We start from the raw sequence: 21805 nt of genomic DNA on the forward strand, positions 1-21805 counted from the left end.
AATTCCCACTAAGAACCAGGGCTGAGTCCCTGATTAGTCAGTTTTGCTAGATTCTTAAACAAGCAACCTTAAAACAGTCACTTTTCCTATTCAATATAAACAGCCTATTGTGTCTTGTTTTCCAACAAGGGAAGGCTTTTTAATTTTTTTTTTAATTTTGTAAGTTAGCATTTAGAAGGGATGTGTTCCACATCCCAAGATTTTTTTTCCCTAAATCATCTCTAGACTAAGACTTGAAATAGTTCTACTGTACAGAACTGTAACACTAGAAAAGTTTTAAAGGCAATTGATTCTAAAGTCGATGTTAAACACCAAAAGTTTCTTGACTGGGCTTCTAGACAATGGCAAGGAACGTGAGGGATGGAAAAGTCCAGAGAGACCATCATTGAGGTTAAACTTTCAGAAGTCCACAAAATCAGAATTGGATTCGGAACGCACGTGTAGGTATATTCCGTAAAATGCTTACACTTTCAGCGTTACCTTCAGAAGTTGATGGAGTAACACTTCGACTTGGAGGGAAGCGTAGGTGACCTTCCCGCGTTTAGAAAGCACAGCCCCTTCGGGGCTCAACCCTTTCTCCCGAGTGGTGTAGCAGAAGCTGAGTGTGAAGTTAGTAGTGGGGTCGCGCCACAGGCGGAAAGCCAGGCGGGAGGGGCAGGGAGCGGGAGGCCCCTGGGTCCGGCTTGGGCTCTGCCTAGTCTGGAGGGAGAGGCGGCGGCTTCGGGACGCGGCAGCCGCTGGGGCAGAGGAGGAGCTAGCAGAGGGCGGAGGGAAGGCGCAGGGAAGGAGGGTGCGGAGCCGGGAGGGGGGTGGGGAAGGAGGCACCGCGCGGAAGGCGGAGGAGAGGACCTCCCCCTGGGACCACTCACCTGTGGGGCGCTCGGGCTGGATGGGCTGCCACCTCAGGGCCCGCTCGCTCAGCACCACATCGCAGCTGTCCCTACCGATCTCGAAGATGCCCCGGAGCAGAATCTGCTCCGCCGCTGCCTCTGGCTGCTGCCCGGACGCCCACAGCACCGAGGGCACGGCGTCGGCCGCGGGGGGCGCCTCTTCCTCCCGGCAGCCCTCCAGGGCGCTCACCCGGCCGCCGCGCTTCCCCCGGGGCATGGTGGAGCCTCGGGCTGAGCCTGAACCAGGGGTCGGAGGAGGCCCTCGGGGAAGGACTTGGAGACCGCGGCTGACTTGTCTTTAGCTGCGTCCGGAGCTACCATGGCAACCGCGTGAGGGACGGAGACCCAGTAGGGAGGCGGGGCGGGCAGGCGGGGCCACCCTGACCCAGTCCAGAACCTCGGCCCGCCAACTTCCAGTCTAACACTTACTACAACCACAACCCCACCACCAAACACACACCCCACATCAGTCCAGGAGGAGGAGTAAGTGGCTCCCTTCCTAGTCCCTACCATTCCTTGAGATTTTCGCACCGCATTACCCCCTTCTCGAACTTCAACTTGCATACTCACCCTCTGGGCATCTCATTAAAATGTAGATTTTTATTGAATAGGTCTGGGAAGAGGCCACAACACAGTTTCTAGGAAGCTCCCAGGTGATGCTGCTGGTCCTCAAAGTTGTTGCGAGAGTATAACCCTCTGATTTTCCGCTTTTCTTTCCAGTGGGCTATCTTGAAGCACAGAGGTTTATAACGATGCTTGCGTGCCCTCAATAGTTAGCTGATCTTTATGCAGCTGGTAATAGAGAATTCACTTCCCAAAAGCCAAAGATAAATCCCTGGTTTACAAAGACAGATTTTCATTTTAACAAATTTCATATTAAAGGAAGTTGTCTCCATGCTATAAGTATTGAGGGTCCTACTTTCTCCCAAGATACCTCCTGTGCAGTTTTGTGTCTTCAGGGATCTGACCGTCCCTGGAGATTACAAGCAGTAGGGCTTGTTCTCCTGAAAGCTACTGCTGTAATGCTGCGTTACCTGGAAATGGAGCAAGCCCTGGAGAATTCACCCTTCACTTTCTCCTGATAGCTGAGATTCATGAAATTAGCTGTTAATTTGGAAAGCTCAGAGTCTGGAGGCCAGTGGTTCTCAATGATGATTGCACATTAGAGTCACCTGGGGAGTTTTTAAAAATCCAGATGCCCAGGCTATACTTAAACACAATTAAATTGGAATCTCTGGGGATGGGGCCAGACTTCAGGAGTTTTTAAAGCTCCCCAGCCGATTGCAACGTTCTGCTAGAGCTGAGTATTGCTGCTTTAAGCAGAGTATTAACAGGGAGTTGACAGCTTGATGGTGAGACAAGGAGAGAGTTCTCAGGAAGAGGAGTGGAATGGGAAGTAAATCAGCAGGCTTATTTTTTTAGATATAAGGTCCGAATAATTGTATTGAGAAAAAATTAAAATTGTGAGCCTAGTTTCAGGGTGGTAGGGCCTAACCAATGACTTCCAATAGGTGGCCACTTCTCTGTCCTTGCCCTGGTCATGCTGCAGTCAGAAAATCTCACAGTAGCAGGAGCATCTCCAGGTTCTCTGCTCAAACTTGACTTTGAAAAAAACTGAGGATGGAGACCATAGGCCTAGCCAAATCCCTTCCAGACATAAAGCTCCTATATGTCAGGTAAGCAAGGAGTCTGACTGTTTAATGCTCTGAAAGCAAATACCCAAGCTTCCAGGCAAAGCAGACAGAGCCTCAGTTTGATCTGATTGCAGAGAGCTGTTTCTTGGAGCAGAAGTGCAGCTGCTGCTAAGCTCCACGCAGGCTTCAGGTGGCTCAGCTCAGCAGTCGTTAGTGGGGAAGGCTGGTGCCCTGCAGAATGAGTCGCAGTTCTGGAGTCAGCATCTTGTATTCACAGCTGTCAGGCAATCAACACAATTAGAGCTCATTGGCATTTTAAAAGCTCACTGAGAGCCAGGGCAAATAGGCCAAGGCAGTGACTACTTCTTGGGACCTTTGCAAGGGGCAAGTTGCCATTTTTCAAGCTTCAGTCAGGCCAGAGAGCCAAAAACATTGGCTTTGCTTTTCTTGAGGATGAAAGCAATGGCTGTGTTCCATTTCTTCCTTTTGATGAGCTGTTCTCGTCCAGGGATCTAAAGGTTGCAGTGCCCTGGAGCTCTGTCCACAGGATCCATCTACACAGGCATCAGTGCCATGGCTTTACTTACTTCTCAGAGCTTCTCAGGTGAAGTCATCAACCCAACCACTCCCTGAACTTCAGCTCATGTCCAACTGCCTACCTGACATTGCTACTTGCCTGTCCAACAACCACCTGAATGAAACCTAACATCTAAAACCAAATTCATGATTTTCTATCACAAACCTGTTCCTCCCAATATGTCACAAATCTCAGCAAATTGTGTCATCAAAATATCCTCCTTGTTTTCTCTCTCACACACCTCACATCCAATCCACTGGCAAATCCTGTCAATTCCATGTGCAAAATAGGCTTCTCATGCTAGCCTGCACCCCTGTACCTCTCACTTTGACAATTTCAAAAGCCTCCCAGTCCATCTCTTTGCTTTCCCCTTTCCCTGTACTGCCTTCTTCAGCCCAGTCTGTTTTCCACCCACCAGTCACATCGCTCCTTTTAAAAGTAATAAGATAAGGGGTTCCCACTGTAGCACAGTGGGTTAAGAATCTGGCTGCAGCAGCTAGGGTCACTGTGGGAGTTAAGGTTCAATCCCCAACCCCAGGCAGTGGGTTAAAGGATCTGCTGTAGGTGGTAGTTGTGGCTCAAGATTCAATCCTCAGCCCAGGAATCTTCCATATACTGTGGGTGCAGCCATTAAAAAAAGGAAAAAGTAACAAGATCTTATCACTCATCACCCATACCTTCCTCTGACTTCCCATCATTCTTTTTTTTTATTATTATTATTTTCCCACTGTACAGCAAGGGGGTCAGGTCATCCTTAGCCATCATTCTTAGAATAAACTCTTAGCAACGAATTTGGAATAAATGTTTAGCAAAACCCCAAGGCTCTATGTAATCTGGTCCCTGGCTATACCTCTCCAAGGTCACCTGCTAACACTTTTACCCTTGCTCTCCCATACCAGCCTTCTTCCTAGTCTTCAAACACAGTGAGACTTGTCCCTTCTCAAAGTTTACTTTGTTTTCTCTAACTGGAATGTTTTATCTGCCAGGCAACCTGATGTCTCCCCCCACCACTTTGTGCACTTTTCTGCTTAAAGAGCACCTTCTCTAAGAGGGCATTGCTGAGCAGCCTTCATCACTCACCACCTCGTAACCCTGTGTGATAGTTTCGTATTGCTGCTGTTAACACAGAATGCCTTAAACAATCCAAATATCTTACATGATGGAGGTCAGCAGTCCAAACTCAGTTACAGTGGACTAAAATCAAGGTTTCAATATGCCTACATTCCTCCAGGAGAGGGGAGGTATCATTTCCTTGCATTTTCCAGCTTCTAGAGGTTGCTAGCATTTCCTGGCTCATGGTCCCTTCTTCCAGCTTCAATGCTAGCAACATACATAGCATTGTCTCCCTGCTTTCATCATTTCATCTTCTGTCTCTGACTTTGACCTTTTTTTCCTCTTATAAGGACGCTTGAGATTACATAGGGCCTGCCTGGATAATCCTTAGCAACATCTGCAAAATCCCTTACACTAGGTGGGCTCACATAGTCACAGGTTCTAAGGATGAGAACATAGACAATTTTAGGCTACAAGTAATTTCTCTACCATACCCTGCTTTATTTTTTCACATCTATTATAATTACTTTTTTCTATCTTTATTTGTTTACTGTCTAGGTTCCCCATTGAATCAGTTAATACCCTTACTGATGGAATATAAGAAATGCTCAATAAATGTTATTATTTTTGCTAGAATAAATTTCCTTGATGGAAGGAAATTTATATTGTTTTTCATTAAATTCTTACTGTCTAGCACAGAGCCTAGCACATAGTAAGAGCTCAAGAAAAAGTATGAAAGAATGAATGAATTTCTGTAACATTATCTGTAACAATAATGCCAGTGCCACCCAATAGTTTTTCCTCCTAGATCCTGAAGAACAATTATCCCATACATGTTGCATATGTAATAAATACACTAGTACATGAGAATGGCACTCTGGAAATTTTCAAGGACCTTCCTGAACATTGCTTTCCCTGCTTTGGCTGAAGCTTGGGTATTTGTTAATATTGTTTTCAGGAAGTTATTAGTTGTCTAGGCAAATGCCAGGAATGCAAGCCTGATGGGACAGCCTTCTGAAATCAGGGACACCTTCTCAGTTACACAGATGGAGGCAGGTGAAATCACAGCCAACAGAGACATTCAGACCTACTGCATTGAAGACCAGGGGCAAGGAAATCTCATGCTTGTGCTCTGGCCCATGGATAATCCTAGTCATTCCCTTTGCTGTCTTTAAAGTTTAAAGTTTGTGTGACAAATGATTGAGTGCATATGTCACCAAATTACCATCAACATAGTTCTTTTTCAAATTCTAATTTACAGAGTATTTTTATTATGGACTGCTCAGTGCAGGAGGAATAAAATCCAAACACCCACCTTGATCTGTGAGACCCCATGTGATCTGACTCCTGCCCACCTGCTCAAACTCTGTCTCCTACTATTTTTTTCCATTTTTATACTACTTATGTCCAATCAGACTGGCCTTCTTTCTACTGCTCAAATAAAGCAAGTCCTTTCCTCATTCAGGGTCTCTGCTATTGTTGTGTACTTGGCCTGGAGCAATTTTCACAATGGCCTAGCTTTGCATGGTGCCCAAATCCACATCATGTCACCCTCTCAGAGGGTCTTCCCTGACCATCAATCAAAAGTTGCCCCCTACTCAATGTTATTTCCTTCATTGCATATCCCACGATCTAAAAGTACTTAATGGAATTATTTGCGTACTTCTTGTCTGTCCACCCTCTGCCATCAGATGGGTACCTCAATGACAGACGTGACCTAGTCTGCCTGCTTCTGGCTCTATCTCTCGTGTCTAAAAGAGTGGTCTCAGTATGAAATGTGCTCAATAAATGTGTTTGTTGAACACATGAATGAATAAATTAACTGTTTAAATTGAATTCTGTTATTAATTTCTGATGCTATTGAACATATTATGTCCCATGAGTGATAATAAAGAAAATAAAAATTCAGGATGTATTTAGTTTCTTCACATCAACATCTATTTTGGGTGAAGCGAGCTTTCATCTTTCAGTCATTTCTGATGCTAAATGGGCACTTTGTCAATGTGTCAAAGGAACCACTTCCTTCTCATGCTGAGCAGAGATTTTGTCAGAATGTTCTTGCTACCTGGGCTCCTGCTGCCTAAAAGGTAGAGGGCCATATGTCCCTTCAAGAATTACAGAGAAAATAGAAAAAATGACAGAATCCCACCAAGTCAGAATATCACATTTTCTTCATGTGCCAGTTTTTTGCATTTATGATGAAATTGTTTAAAATGAATTTCTCACCTGTGTCCTGTGACCCATCTCATGCAATTATGAAATGGCATGACCATGTAATGTCTAGCTTCTGAATAAACAATAATAAGTGACCCAAGAAAGAAGTGGGCCCCTCTTCCCTTTCCCTCAAGGTTTCCAAACCAGTTTGTAGGTAGGTACTGATATCCGTAAACTTGGAGCAAACAATTTGAAAGGTATTTCCACCAAATAGAGAGCTTAAATTTTTTCACAGTAACTGCCAGCAATGCTGGAGTGAAGAATCTTAAATTAGGTATAACCAGAAATATAAATAAAACAGACAATTTCAGTCAGAAACCTATCCTTATTTCCTAGAGCTCCTACTATTACAGGTGTGAAAAAGGCATTGTATAGAGGAGGCAACACCCCATCTCTCTGTGGAAAACAGTCACTGCTTTCCAACCTCTTACCCATAGGCACCAAAGAGTTTAGCACTGGGTACAGTCTTTGAATTTTACATAATTTTCTGCCACCATTTGGGGGCACTTCAGTATTCTCTACAATCCCCAAGTCCCAAATTTTCATGACAGTCTCATCTCTACTATCTACGGTGTCCTCTGTTGTAGGTTCCCATTTTTAAACATCCTCTGAACCTTGAACTTCTTGAATACTTAAACTCAAAAAAGGATTCTTTCTGAACACAAACTCTTATTCTTTTCAAACTTGGATGTGCTTAAGAATCTTAATTTTTTTTAAATGAAAATTCCCAGTCTCTGCCTCCCACTGATGCTCTGAGATTTTGAACCTGTAACTGAACTATTCCTAGAAGCACATGTTTTAAAAATTACAGCAGGTGATTTTGAGTGTTTTCAACAACATAGTCAACACTTTGACAGTCAGTGAGTGGATCCTTCCTCTTTGTCCTTCTTTTTATCCCTGCCCTTATAGCAAAAGGCTTGTTCATTTGTCTATCATTTACATAATATCCAGCTAGAAGTGTTTTCAAAATATGATCTTACTTATCACATTAATAAATTCCAAAATCAGGCTGCTCTAAGTTGGCCATTAAGAAATGGGAGTCTTTTTAAAAAATAGGACCCAGTCAAAATTAATAGTTTTTTAGCTAAGGAAACCAAAAACAAAATGAAAAGAACCTACAGAATGGGAGAAATATTTGCAAACAATGCAACAGACAAGAGCTTAATTTCCAAAATATATAATTTGACAGCAAAAAAAAAAAAAAAATCTGAAATTGGCCAAAGACCTAAATAGATATTTTTCCAAAGAAGACATACAAATGAAAAGATGCTCAAAATCACTAATTATTAGAGAAATCCAAATCAAAACTGCAATGAGGTACCACCTGACACTGATCAGAATGGCCATCATCTATAAGTTTACAAATAATAAATGCTAGAGAGAGTAGGGAGAAAAGGGAACTCTCCTACACTGTTGATAAAAATGTAAATTGGTACAACACCTATGGAGGACAGTATAGAGGTTCCTTTAAAAATGAAATAGAGTTACCATGTGATCCATCAGTCCCACTCCTGGGCATATATCTGGGAAAAGCAAAAACTCTAACTTGAAAAGACACACACACCCCAGTGTTCATAGTGGCACTATTTATAATAGCCAAGATATGGAAGCAATATAAATGTCCATCTACAGAAGAATGGATAAAGAAAATGCAGTATACACACACACATTGGAATATTACTTGGCCATAAAAAAAGAATGAGATATTGCCATTTGCAGCAAGATGAATGGACCTAGAGATTATCACACTAAGTGAAGTAAGTTGGAAAGAGAAAGACAAATATTATATCACTTATATGTGGAATCTAAAATAAAATAATACAAATGAACTTATTTACAAAACAGAAAGCAGACATGGCTGCCAAAGGGGAAATGGGGTAGGGAGGGATAAATTAAGGGTAAGAGATTAACAGATACACACTACCATAGTATAAAATAGGTGAACAACAAGGATTTACTATGTAGTGCAGGGAACTATATTCAATAACTTATAATAACCTATAAATGGAAAAGAATTTTAAAATATTATACACATAAAAGAAGCCAATCAGCACTTATAATATTCTGCCAAAAATTTCCTTAGTCAGATCCACAAATTCATTTCAAGCTCTATCTTCCAGGCCATTGCAGAATTGTTAGCGCCATCTTTGCCCATCTACCATGTGCATTCACTCTTTGCTCCCCTGGGCCCCATGGCATATCACTTCAATTTCTCAACTCCTCTCTTCTCAGCACCTGTAATTTTTTTATCCAAATGCCATAAAAATCTTCAACTATCTTTCAACTATCTTTTTTTTTTTTCTTTTTAGGGCCACGCCCACAACATACAGAAGTTCCCAGGCTAGAGTCAAATTGGAGCTGTAGCTGCCGGCCTACACCACAGCCACAGCAACACAGGATCTGAACTGTGTCTGCAACCTACACCACAGCTCACAGCAATGCCAGATCCTTAACCCACTGAGTGAGCCCAGGAATAAAACCTGCCTCCTCATGGATAATAGTTGGATTCTTAACCAGCTGAGCCACCACGAGAACTCCACCTGCAACTATCTTCTGTTTCCACTCTGAATTGTGGGCTTCTGAGAGATTTTCACTGAAGCATGTGGATTAAGGCTACTACAAACTATAACATTAATATAGTCTCCAAACTTGGCTCAGTTCTAAGCCCTACTGTGCTAGTATTGATTAATCTTGATGGAGCTTATTCTCTTTATTCCTGGAGAGGCTGTTCTAAACCTTCTGTTAATCTCCTTCAACTCTCTCTCATGTAGCATGTCATCATCCCTCCATCTTCACATGAAAGAATCTGGTCAGAGTAGACTCTCACTACTCTCTAACCTTTACTCCTGAAATTCTCTTTCTCTACCCTGACTCCTGTCTCTAGAAAGAAGTAGCTCTCCTCTCCAAAGGAATTGCCTGTGTTCCAGATCTCGTACCCTCCACTCTTCTTAACAACTTCCTCTACCCAACACACCCACAAAGATGTAACATTCTATTTCATCTTCACTATATCCACAGTTTTCTCCAACTTTATGTATAAAAAGACCAAGCAACAACAAAATCACAGTCTCTTTTGTATCAGAGAAGTCTCCTTATGTGACAGAGAACCCAGCTCATACTGGCCTAAAAAATACGACCTAGTTAGAGAGGTGGGGATAGCTTATGAAGAGGATTGAGCCAGTGGCTCAAATAATACAGTGCAAGAACCAGTTCCTCCCCCTTTCTTCACTCTGCCTTCTATAGTGTAAAACTCTCTGCTCCAGGTATATCCCCCTACTCTACTCTCTTGCTTCCAAATAGCCAAATAGCTGCCACATGGAACTTAAATTCACTTGCATCACAATCATTTGTTTAAATTACATCATTTTATACATCATAAAATTGTGTTGAATGAGTGTTTGTGAAGCCAAGGAAAATGCTGTATTTGCTTTTTCACAATTCTGTTTATTTGTATACATACTTCCCTACATATAGAATAATTATAGGATTTTTCAAATGAAAATAAGTAATAGTTTATATTCTATGCTTTTTTGTTAATGCTATGATAAAGCTTTAAAAAAATCATGTTTAGCTTATTGGGTGTGCCTATTCACACTTGACTAAATCTGGATGTCAATTTAAGTTACTTCACACAAATAAAAACCAATAAACTTTTACATAATTCAGATGCTTGCTTATTAAATAGCTATGATTTGTCAGCTTGCTTAAATATCAAACCTGGTACTAACATAATATGCTGATAGTTATATGTTATGTTGCTTGAACAAAGTAATATTTTTTATAAGATTTTAAATGAACTCTTCTACACTTATGTATATTTAACATATCAATTAATTGTAGGTGATAATTGTATTAGTTTCCTAGGACTGCCATAACAAATTACCACAAGTTGGGTGGCTTAAAACAATAGGAATGTTAGAAATATATACATAGAACTTCCATATGACTCCGCAGTCCCACTTTTGGGCATCTATCCGGACAAAACTCTACTTAAAAGAGACACGTGCACCCGCATGTTCATTGCAGCACTATTCACAATAGCCAGAACATGGAAACAACCTAAATGTCCATCGACAGATGATTGGATTCGGAAGAGGTGGTGCATATACACAATGGAATACTACTCAGCCATAAAAAAGAATGACATAATGCCATTTGCAGCAACATGGATGGAACTAGAGAATCTCATACTGAGTGAAATGAGCCAGAAAGACAAAGACAAATACCATATGATATCATTTATAACTGGAGTCTAATATCCAGCACAAATGAACATCTCCTCAGAAAAGAAAATCATGGACTTGGAGAAGAGACTTGTGGCTGCCTGATGGGAGGGGGAGGGAGTGGGAGGGATCAGGAGTTTGGGCTTATCAGACACAACTTAGAATAGATTTACAAGGAGATCCTGCTGAATAGCATTGAGAACTATGTCTAGATACTCATGTTGCAACAGAAGAAAGGGTGGGGGAAAAATGTAATTGTAATGTATACATGTAAGGATAACCTGACCCCCTTGCTGTACAGTGGGAAAATAAAAAAATATATATATTAAAAAAAAACAAAAAACAAACAAACAAAACAAAACAAAACAAAAAAAAACAATAGGAATGTATTTGTTCACAGTTGTAGAGACCAGAGTCTAATCAAGGTATCTGCAGAGTGGGTTCCTTCCTGGGAGGGAAAATCTCTTCCATGCCTTGTCCATAGATTCTGGTAGTTGCTGGCAATTCCTACAGTCCCTTAGCATATAGACATGTCATTCTAATTCCTGCCCACATCTTTATTCTCCCTTTTGTGTTGCCTTTGTGTCTGCATGCTCTGTTCTCTCCTTTTATGGACAACAGTCCCCTTTTTAAGGGGACAACTCTAATCCAGTATGACCTCATCTTAATTTACATCTTACACCTAAAAATGTATTTTTGGATACTATTCCAAGTAGAATCACATTCTGAGATTCTGGCTGGACATGAATTTTGGGACACTCTACAGCATATATATTTTTTTCCTTGACAATATATTTCAGGTGAGGTAAATGCATTGTTAGTTAATTAGATGAAAATGAAACCTTGGGAAGCAAAATCACTCTTTATTTAACTTTTTGAATATGCTAGTTAGAGTCAAGGAAACATTAAAATAGAGTTTCTTTATCCAAAAACATTACGTTAAAATTTATAAATGTCTAAATAAGTAGTCTTGCCTCTGTTGACTAGGAAATTCTTTTAGTAAAGAAATATTTTAAGTATCCATGCCGTGAGCTGTGGTGTAGGTTGCAGACACAACTTGTATCTGGTGTTGCTGTGGCTGTGGCATGGGCCCACGGCAACAGCTCCAGTTTGCCCCCTTGCCTGGGAATCTCCATATGCCGTGGGTGTGGCCCTAAAAAGACAAAATAAATAAATGAATAAATATCCCTACTTAGATTTTAGTTATAACTTACATGCATTTTTCACTTCTGTTTACTGTATACTTAATTATTGGCTAGAATAAAGATTAATCAGTTATCTAACAATGACAAGTTATGTTATCCCATCTTCTTTTTATTTTTATTTTTTTATTTTTTTTTAGGGCTGTATACACAGCATATGGAAGTTCCTAGGCTAGGGTGCAAATCGGAACTGCAGCTGCTGGCCTGCACCAGCTGCCGGCCTTCACCACAGCTCTCAGCAATACCAGATCCCTGAGCGAGGCCAGAGATCGAACCCGCATCCTCATGGATACTAGTTGTGTTCATTACCACTGAGCCACAATAGGAACTCCCCAAGTATTCTTTTTAGAATTCAATTACATTTTCCACTCAGTTCTTGGATATGAACATTTCTTGGCTGCATACTTGAAAACTACTACAGATTATAAATTTATAATTCCCTGCCACGAGTAGACAAGCACTAAAATTGTTAGCGACACTAGCCAAATGAACAGTTCTCTTAATCATAGTCATACCTTTTCATGGTCATCATTAACTGACATCATTCAGAGAAAACACTAAAGAAATCTTATTGATGTGCTAGGTTTATACAGTGAATATTTTTGAGGTATAAATTAAAGTTTTGGTAATCCAGCAATGTTTATCTCAACCAGTAACACATACTGTATATTAATATGATTATTTTAAAGAAAATTATTATTGTTCAGTTTTCAGTGATTTTTATACTAAATCATCTTCTGAGAGTACTGATCCTCCCAATGTTTCTGTTTCCTAAACAGCTCTCCTAATAATTCATGTGTAGCACTAGAGTGAATTCCTGATGTCACTAAAAATAGTAACTCTATGTTCTTTAATTGTGCTGTACTGACAAGGAAGGTCATAACTTACCATTAACTTACCGTTAGAGGAAATGAATTTAAAAACTATTCTGATTATAAAGTACTCTCTTATACACTGTGGGTTTCTATTACTGTGTCATCATCTGCCTAGATGTAGCCTATTTTTACTTTTTAATTTGTTAAATGCTGCTCAAAATTCTCAAACTCATTTCTGAAGTACATAATTATAATGGATTAGATTCTGATCTGCTGTAATCTAAACTCCTCAATGATGATAAGGAAATTTGGGACAATACATAACACAAAAAATAAAACAAGAACCACTGCTGAAAGAATGATGAACAGAAAAGAAAAAAAGTAGGATGCATTTGAGTTCTTAATGAATATAAAAAAGCGGCATAGTCTAGAAAGAGTCTATAATATTTTAGTTCTTATTGTATTCTAATTCCAATTATATTTAACCAACTGATATTAGTAAAAAGAGAAGATGAATGATAACTCATGATTACTGATTCTCAGAAGGAGTGGAGGAGAGGAGTTTGGTGCCATGGAGTCACAGAAAATTAATATCAATCGTTCTTTTTCTGCAGAATTAATGCTTATAACTTTAGCTGGGTTCAGAATCATTTGCGGCCCTTTCCATTCCCAACTGACTAGATTTGTAGCATAGTGGTTAAAGAATGTGCTTCAACATCAGGTTAGTGTGGTTCGATTCCTTGAGAATGTTCATATTTATTGAGGATCTGTGGGTCTTCTAAGCACCAGAGAAACAGTGACAAACAACAGAGACAAAGTTCCTGTTCTTGTGAAGCCCACATCTTTAAGAAGTAAATAATTTTAAAATAAACTAAAAAATAATAAGCAAGATTGCATTAGATAGATAAATGCTCTGAAAAAGACGAGAAGCAACATAAGCGTTGAAGGTGGTGGCTACTTTAAATGGGAATCAGGAAGTGTTTCCTTGAGGAAAGTTGCATTTCAGTTAGAACTTGAATGAAGAAAAGTAACTGTACAGAAGGATCTAGGTATCCCAGCTTCCTGAAGTTTCTCCATCTGTAAAGTAAGGCACAGGGTTGCTTTAATGATGAAACGTGGGAATGAATGGAAAATAGTTAGCACTTACCTAGTAAATGCATGAAGCCTTCTTTCTGTCTGTCCTTACAACATCAAAGCATAAAGTAGGGTTAGCTTTTAATCTTGTTCACCGCAAAATAAGTTATCAAGTTGTCTCACATACGCAAGATTAAATTTATTCTTTTGTCTCTGGATGTCAATCCATCCCTCTGGACTGCTCCATACCTGGGGTCTGTAAAGATGGTTACTGTCACCACCCATCTACCTCTAAGGTAATTGGGCAAATAGCACAGTAATGTTTAGGTAGCCAAATCCACATTTAATGTAGCTGAAGATTTAGCCCAGGATTAACACAACATCCTGCATTTTAAGATATTTTAAGATTAGCAATTTAAACAGAAGTCCCCAGAGGCTGTGGCCTTGTCTTATTGATGCCACTAATTTGGTTTTACAGCTAATTCCATCAGAGCCATTGAACCAAGTGTTAGTGTGTGTGAAGAGAGTCCATGAGTCAATTGCCAGCACAGAATTCTTCCTGACATAGGAAGGCAGATGATCTCAACTTTTGAGTGCATACAGTGCAGATTTCTAGTTGAATGGTTCTTGACAATAGTGTCCTCCAAAACATAATGCCTGGCCAGGAGCCAATGATTATGCCACCATACAAATCACTCTGCATCTGACGCCAGAACGCCTCTGTGCATGGTAACAACAAGAGTTCTCAGTCCTGGTGTTCCACAAGATGTTGCCTTGGCTCTTTTATTCTTTATCAGACCCTGGAATTAAAGATTTCATTTAGATGGTTTTCAGGAAATAAGTGGTGGTGGAGGAAAAGGAGAAGAGAGGAGATTTTAGTATAGTTTAAGAAATAGCTTTGCTATGATGCAACTCCCATCAAGACAAATTCAACCTATGTTTTGAAACCTAGTTTTATTAATTGTTTAATAGATATTTTCACTTTAAATCTCTTGTTTAATTATAGAACTAAAACAGCTTGGCTCAAACTGTTAGCTAATGATCCATGTATCATTTTAGTAATTGCTAGCTTCTTTCAGAAATGCATTAATTTTTTAAGAATTATAGACTTTCAAATGTGAAAACTAAGTTTTTTTAAGATTATTAGAACACATAATTTGTTTCAAATGTTATTTTACTATAACATATCATAAACCCAAAATTAGCAAAACATTTTTAAGGTATTATAATCCTCTATTTTAACTGACATTTAATTGTCTTTTTTTGGATTAAAAGTAGATAGATCATACTATATTTGTAATTGATGATATAAATGAAACCTAAGTTATGTAGTATTCTATTCAAAAGGAATTAGGCACCAGTTAAAATATTTAGCCAAATTTCATCTCCAATTTATGAAAATATCTGCTGATTTTAAATACCAGCTTATTCTAGTAATAACTTCAGAACATTTTCACGTTAAATAAGTAGATCAAAACATCTTATTTGATAAGAATAGTAATTATTCAAGATGAGAGAACACACAGAATCCTAAACATTACTCATAAGAAGTAATATACAACAACACTAAAAGAATTTTTTTTCCCAATGAACCTATAGATGCCAATGTTTCTTCTTTTTGGTTGTTTTTCACTTAGCGAAATATTTTCTTCTCTTATTAGCTAGATACAGGCACTGGCCAATTATGAAAACTGTAAAGTCTCTTTAAATATGGCTAACAATTTAAAAAGAAAAGAAAAAGATAATTGAAAAGGTTTCTTGTGGTTTGAAAATGCCTTCCAAATATTCATTAAACATTTAAGTGAGTAAATTTGTAGAATATGTTTCTGACATTGGCACGGGTTCTGTGGTATTTCTCTGATCAGATGGAAGTGTTGTGTGTTATGCAGAGTGCATTCAGTTCATTCATGCATAAACAATATCATTTTCATAAATTAAAACCTCCCCTGCAGAAGGAACATCTGTGCCTGCCTTTGAATAAAAGATGGTGGCATGTGAGTTACTCCTTGACTGACTGAAAGAATCTTTATGTTTAGAAATAAGTTATACAGGCAAAATGGGAGGACAAAAAAAAAATCACACCTCACTTAGTCTTCATTCCTACCCTACAAAAATAATCTACAGTTAGATTCCCCGCTTGCCGTTTTAAAAGCTGAAATTCTTAATGTCATCCTCTTACTCTTTCTTCTGTTCACTACAGCAACAGTTTTTAGTTTGCATGAAGATGTCTAATTTTAATTACAGGTGAAATTGAGCTGCTGAATAGATCACATCAGATCTGAATGTTCACTTCATGGTCTCCTAGGCTGGAAGGCTGTCAATGTTCAGATATCATATCAGTATTATGCCTCTTAAAGTAAGAACAGTGAAAGCAATCTTGGATATAAGAAGCAACAGCTTGATTCCTCAATAACAACTCTGCTTCACTTGGAATGAGATGACTGCATTTTGGATAAAGTTAGGACTAACTTAAAAGTATTTCTGTCATGTGATGAAGGATGATGGAAAACATGCTAAAATGATATATTTTAAATTGCACTCAAACATTTTTTAAATGTTGAAATATTCCTTACTGCTACTGTCACAGCTTGACGTAGCCCCCTTGGCAATGTTATTAGTATGGCTAATTGTTCCCGTCCATTAGATTACTCACATTTTTCTGGAGCAGCTTGCTAAATGAGGTCAGCTTTCTGGAACCCCTAAATCACAAATGAGAAGGAGATTAAAGGAACAAGCTTGGGATGGGAGGTAGTCATCCAATGTGGCATCCGAATCAGAGGAAGAACAATGGAGTTACTAATGACAGTAATCAGAGTACCACAGTAGAGCCAGGGCCCAAGTGCCAAAACATTATTCCCTAGAAATTATTCCTGTCAGTCAATATATCCAGAGGAAGAAGAAAGCCAAACTTTTTTAGTGGCCTTAACAGTGGACAGAATCATCTCTGAGTTTTCCCAGTAAGTTCTATTTATAAAATAGCAGAATAGTACTTCAAAGGGGCTAAGGAAACAATTACACTTTCCTAAAAAGTATTATAGTACAAATAGTATGTTCTTGAGTGTAAGTAATACATTACTTTTTTTCTTGGAAAATTATGGTAGTCATCACGTGTAGAACAATGATAAAATGCTACTTTTAGATTCTTTAAATTAATTAAATCATTTCTTCCTGGTATATTCTATAGGAATATCATTTTTGCTTTTTGGGAGAGTACTGATTTGCAATAGAGAACACTTTACTTCAGGAAAAGGTACAGATAACAAAGCACCAAGACAACGATAAAGTTTTTCTAATATATTTTTAAACATGTAAACAAACTAAGCTAGGATACTTGTATCTTGCTTGTTAATAATTAACTAAATTCACCTTTTAAAAATCCCTATCTTTAAAAAAAATTGAAGAAAACACATAACATAATCATTTAAAGGAATGGAAAACAAAACAAGACGAAACACAAAAATACAACTGTTTGTCTCTCCACAACCCCTCCCCCACTCCAGCCTCATATTCCAAGTAATGAAGTATCAGTTTGGTCGTTTCATTATCTACAAAGAACTGGTGACTCCCTAAGCAAGATAAATAGACTAGAGAGTTTGCATTAACTTTTTTATTTTATTCTACAAACAGAATTTAGTGTTTTGTTTTGTTTTAACTCAGCAAATAAAGTAATTATTCGGCTTAGGAATTAAATATACTTAAAAACATCACTTTAAGAAGAAATGCAACAACTGCTCAGATTTTCAATACTATTTTATTGCAACTGGATGGGTGTTTTCTAAATTGTGCATTACACCATAATATACAGGATTACAAACAAGATTACAGTACAGGTCGATTTCAGTGGTACCAGTATCACATTTCAAACAGCACTTATTCTGGACTGCATTTTACATGCAATAGCTATTGTTCTAATTATGAATTAAATGGTCTGACTTTACTTAAGCTACTGTACTAATTGACTACAATAGGTATAAACCCCAACATTAACAACCTGATCAGATTTAGGCTCAGATTCATTACATGAATATATGACAAACCACCCATTGTGTGACTATGTATAAAATCATGCATTTATATTTTCTGGAAACATCAATAGCTTCAGACTTTCTGTAAAATCATGGAATGCAAAGGAGTAAAAGACTAAAAAGAAACAGTGCAAATTGTATGTGATAGTCAAGCAGCTTTTGATTTAAAGAAGGGTATGTTGGCATTTGTTTATAATATGTATATACAAGCTTGTGCAAGTAATGTATTTAATTGATATGTTTTGATAGGGAACACATCTCTTGTTTTTATTCTTCTTAATAATTATGGGTCTGGTTATCATTTTAAGGAAAGGGAAACACTTTAAAGTGAAATGAATTGCTCAAATTGTGCAATTGTTTTAACAATTAGGGAGGAAAGAAGTGCTAAGGCAACACAATAACTTTCTAAGCACTTTTCTGCTGGTTTAAATTAGTTAAATTATTTTGTATAAATTAGATATAATTCTACTTTTCTGATATGTATAAAAATTGATGAAGCTGCATGGTTTTAAAATAGGAAATCCACATTATAAAAAGTCATTAAAAATTCTGTACAAAATCACAACAAAATAATTCAGCATGGGAAAGGTAACAAGTAGTAAAATGCTGGTTGAAAAATATATATTTATATATATTTTAATTGGCCCATTACTAGTTTAAAAATTGCATAGATCCTAATTATTGCTTGTGATTTTGTTATCCCGATCAAATAATTAATATGCTCTTAATACAGCTACACCAAATTTGTGGTGCTTTTTTTTTTTAACTTTACTGTATTATTATTTTTTTAAAATAGAAGAGCTATAGAAAATAATACATAAGGTGAACAGGAACTTTGATCCCCTGTTTCTTTCAAAGGCAGTAACGACAATAAATACATATATCACTTGAAGCTTGGAGTATTTGCACTTTGCAGCAGTAGTACCTAAAGGGCTGCCTTTTGTAAACACGACAGTCACTGTAAGCACAGTGGGTTCATTTCCCAGGGATGGTGAAACTGACGTGCCTCTAATCGTGAAAGATGGCATTAAGCTGGGCACTCATGACTCGCTCATGATGTGAATGGCTATCGAACGACATAATGTTGTCTATAGGGATCTCACAGCGAGGGGCAGCGGCGCCCGAGAAGATTGATCCGTGGCTCTGGGCCCCTGCCAGGGTCGCTGCAGGATAGTGCATGGTAAAGGCATAATTTTTCTCAAACTCGGCGGACGGTTCGTGTTTGAAAGAGAAGTTGCCGTTGATGCTGAGCGGCGGGCTGAGGGGTCCATCGAAGGAAGGGCTGGTGCAATCAGTCAGGGGGCTCTCAAAAAAGGGCTCTAACGCTGCGCTGTAGGCGTGTGGCGGCGGCTTTACGTGGAAGACATGGGAGCTGTCCATGGTGCCGTAGGGCGGGCTGGGCAGCCCGGGCGACTGGTAAGAGTAGGGGTGCACAGGGAAAGAAGCGCTGGCCGTGGGCAGGTGCGGAGGCATGTCCTGGTTCTGCTCAGGCAGAAAAGTCCGAGGATTGAGCTGCAGGCAGCCTGCAACCAGGTTGGTGGTGGGCTGGGATAAGCCCTTGCAGAGAGTCTGTACAAAGGAGACCAGGTCAGGGCTTTTGCCTGAACGCAAGATCTCCGACAGAGCCCAGATGTAGTTTTTGGCTAAGCGCAGTGTCTCGATTTTGGACAGCTTCTGTGTCTTGGAGTAGCAGGGCACCACCTTGCGCAGGTTGTCCAGCGCCGCATTCAGCCCGTGCATGCGGTTCCGCTCCCGGGCGTTGGCTTTCATTCGTCTCAGCTTAAAACGCTCCAGGCGCGCCTTGGTCATCTTCTTCTTTTTGGGGCCACGTCTTTTAGGCTTTTGATCATCATCCTCCTCTTCCTCTTCCTCCTCCTCTTCCAAGTCCTCGTCTTCCTCCTCCTCCTCTCCCCCGTTCCTCAGTGAGTCCTCTTCCGCATTCATGGCTTCAAGGTCGTCCTCCTTTTTGTCTGTCTCGTGCTCCTCGTCCTGAGAACTGAGACACTCGTCTGTCCAGCTTGGAGGACCCTGGGGCTGAGGCTCTCCCATCAGCCCACTCTCGCTGTATGATTTGGTCATGTTTAGGTCTCCTACATTCAACAGGAGAGAGAGGAAAACAGAAAAGGAGAAAGAGGCTACATTCGAAAATTCCATATGCCTTCAGCTTTCACTAACTAGCCCTGCAGAAATGTGTGTAAAAAGAATTACCAACTCATTTCAAAATTGATTGCACCTGAGGAAAAGTTAAATGCAGAGTTTTATAATGGCTTGTGTGTGCCCCGCTGGAACAGAGGAGACAGGATTGGGCTGGGAGCAGGGGAGAGAGTGAATATGTGTTATACGTACACTGTACACTCCTGTGTGTATGTTTCTTTGCAATTAAAAAATTCTACGTGTATTTATGATGATTACCTGGTAGGATAATGTGTGTGAAAATGAGTGTATGTTTTGGTGACTTCATATTTATCTGCATGAGTTCAAAGTCACTCACAACTCCAAAAAAATGATGAGTCTGAAAATTGCAATTCCGTTTCCATCTCTGTCCTGGCTTCCCAGTACTTAGCGATTAAAGTTGAAGAGCCATTACGTAATTTGCTAACGCCGGCGGTGATTTTTAAGAAGATTATGCTGACTAGAGATTGAAAAGCAAATGCATGGCAGAGGAGAAGTAGTTTCCACCAAATTATTTCACCATCAACGAAACATTTAGTAACAAAAGTGGGTTGGGGTCTTCGACCCCGCTCTCGCCTTTCTTTTCTCGCCTCCCACCCGGCTGGCCCTCTACTGAATTTCCACCCTGTACAATAAGCGATTGCTTCAGGGCCAGGGCTGGGGCACCGCACTGAGCGCTCTTCCACGCGCTGGGGATCAGGTGCGGAAGGCTCCTCTCTAATAAACAGCCCATTGAAAGGACCGCCCGCTCTTTATTGGGGCTTTTCAAAGTTCGCCTCGAAACCTCCCTTTAAAAGATTGAGTAATTATAATGGTCAGCGATTGGTAATGGCGAAGTTGCCGCTTCTAATAAGAAAAATAAAAAGCCTTTAGTGAGACAACTGAATTTCTGGCTCCTGCAGTGGCTGCTGGGGACTTTGCCGACCCTGGAGCAGTAACAGGTAGTAAGAGTGGGTCCCTTTCCCTTTCTCCACATTTTTCTTCCTCTCAACTAAACTACCTGTCAACCCGCTTTACTTTCTAGGGTATGTATATTCAAAGTATCAATGCTACTTTCCTTCAGTGAAAAAAATAACTTGGCACTCCCGGTGCGCATGAAATACATGTAGACAAAATAAATCTTGGTAACATGGGCTTTTTCTTTTCCTTAGTGAAAGAAGTGAAAAAGTGAGGAAGTCATTTGCTTTCAGAACTTCGAAGTCACCACTAGCAAATAATTATAGAGTTAGTGCGCGCTACATTTTTAAAAAATCCAAAGATGCTCCTATACTTTCGCCCTCAAAACACACATAGAAAAAAGGTAAAACATTTTTTTTAACTAAAAAGCTGGCAGTGAATATTTGAGTAATGTGAGTCAAATTGTGCGCGTATTTGTCTGCAATTGTGGAAAGGAATGCATGTCTCAATACCCACACATGCGCTCACAAACACACAGAATATGTAGATACACATCTTCAAATGCTGCTTTTATTCTCAGCAAAAATGAAAGGATTGTAATTACCTGTAGTTGTTAGTAGGTCCTGAGCAGTGATGGTCTCATAACCCTCGGGCCCCGGGACGCGGTGCTTCTGCGTGGGGCGAATTCCTCGTGTCCCGGCCTCACGGGCGCTCAGGTTATATAGGCGAGGTGGTGATGCTGAACGCGGGCGGGGCTGGGAGCGGAGCGGCGAGCAGGTTCCTGCGCCCTGCGCCTGCGCACGCGTCCAGGCCTTGCGCTCCCTTCCGACAGTCTCCTTTCCCCCGCCCCCCGCCCCTCGCCCCTGCCACCTCCGCCTCCCTCTTCTCCCACCCTCCTCAGACTCCAGCTCCGTTCTCCCCCACCCCTACCCCGCCCCATCTTCCTCCCCGGCATGCGCCATATGGTCCTCCCAGTCCAGCCAAGAGCCGGGAACCACGTGACCTGCCCATTTGTATGCCGCGGAGCGC

General features: G+C 40.1%; 2 protein-coding genes across 4 annotated transcripts in view; both read right to left on the reverse strand.

Annotated features, from left to right (window-relative positions):
- CERKL (ceramide kinase like) overlaps positions 1-1207 on the reverse strand; it is a 130319-nt gene extending 129112 nt beyond the window's left edge. For 2 of the 3 annotated variants that reach the window (XM_021075444.1, XM_021075442.1), the window contains exon 1: positions 870-1127. In XM_021075444.1, coding sequence (XP_020931103.1) covers positions 870-1107 — 238 coding nt within the window. In that variant the 5' untranslated portion in view covers positions 1108-1127. Of the gene's footprint in view, positions 1-869 lie in introns of all 3 variants that reach the window. The other variant, XM_021075443.1, reaches the window with a different exon arrangement.
- NEUROD1 (neuronal differentiation 1) lies at positions 17281-21605 on the reverse strand. The gene is made up of 2 exons (XM_021075510.1): positions 21381-21605; positions 17281-19797 (listed from the first exon to the last, which is right to left on the reverse strand). Exon 2 carries the CDS (start codon positions 19784-19786, stop codon positions 18716-18718), a length of 1071 nt encoding a protein of 356 aa, XP_020931169.1. The 5' UTR covers positions 19787-19797; positions 21381-21605; the 3' UTR covers positions 17281-18715.

The sequence above is a fragment of the Sus scrofa genome, chromosome 15, assembly GCF_000003025.6.
Source record: "Sus scrofa isolate TJ Tabasco breed Duroc chromosome 15, Sscrofa11.1, whole genome shotgun sequence".
Taxonomy (NCBI): Eukaryota; Metazoa; Chordata; class Mammalia; order Artiodactyla; family Suidae; genus Sus; species Sus scrofa.

Coding starts and splice junctions, on each gene's coding strand:
- NEUROD1 (XM_021075510.1), bottom strand. CDS start 19,786: ATGACCAAATCATACAGCGAGAGTGGGCTGATGGGAGAGCCTCAGCCC.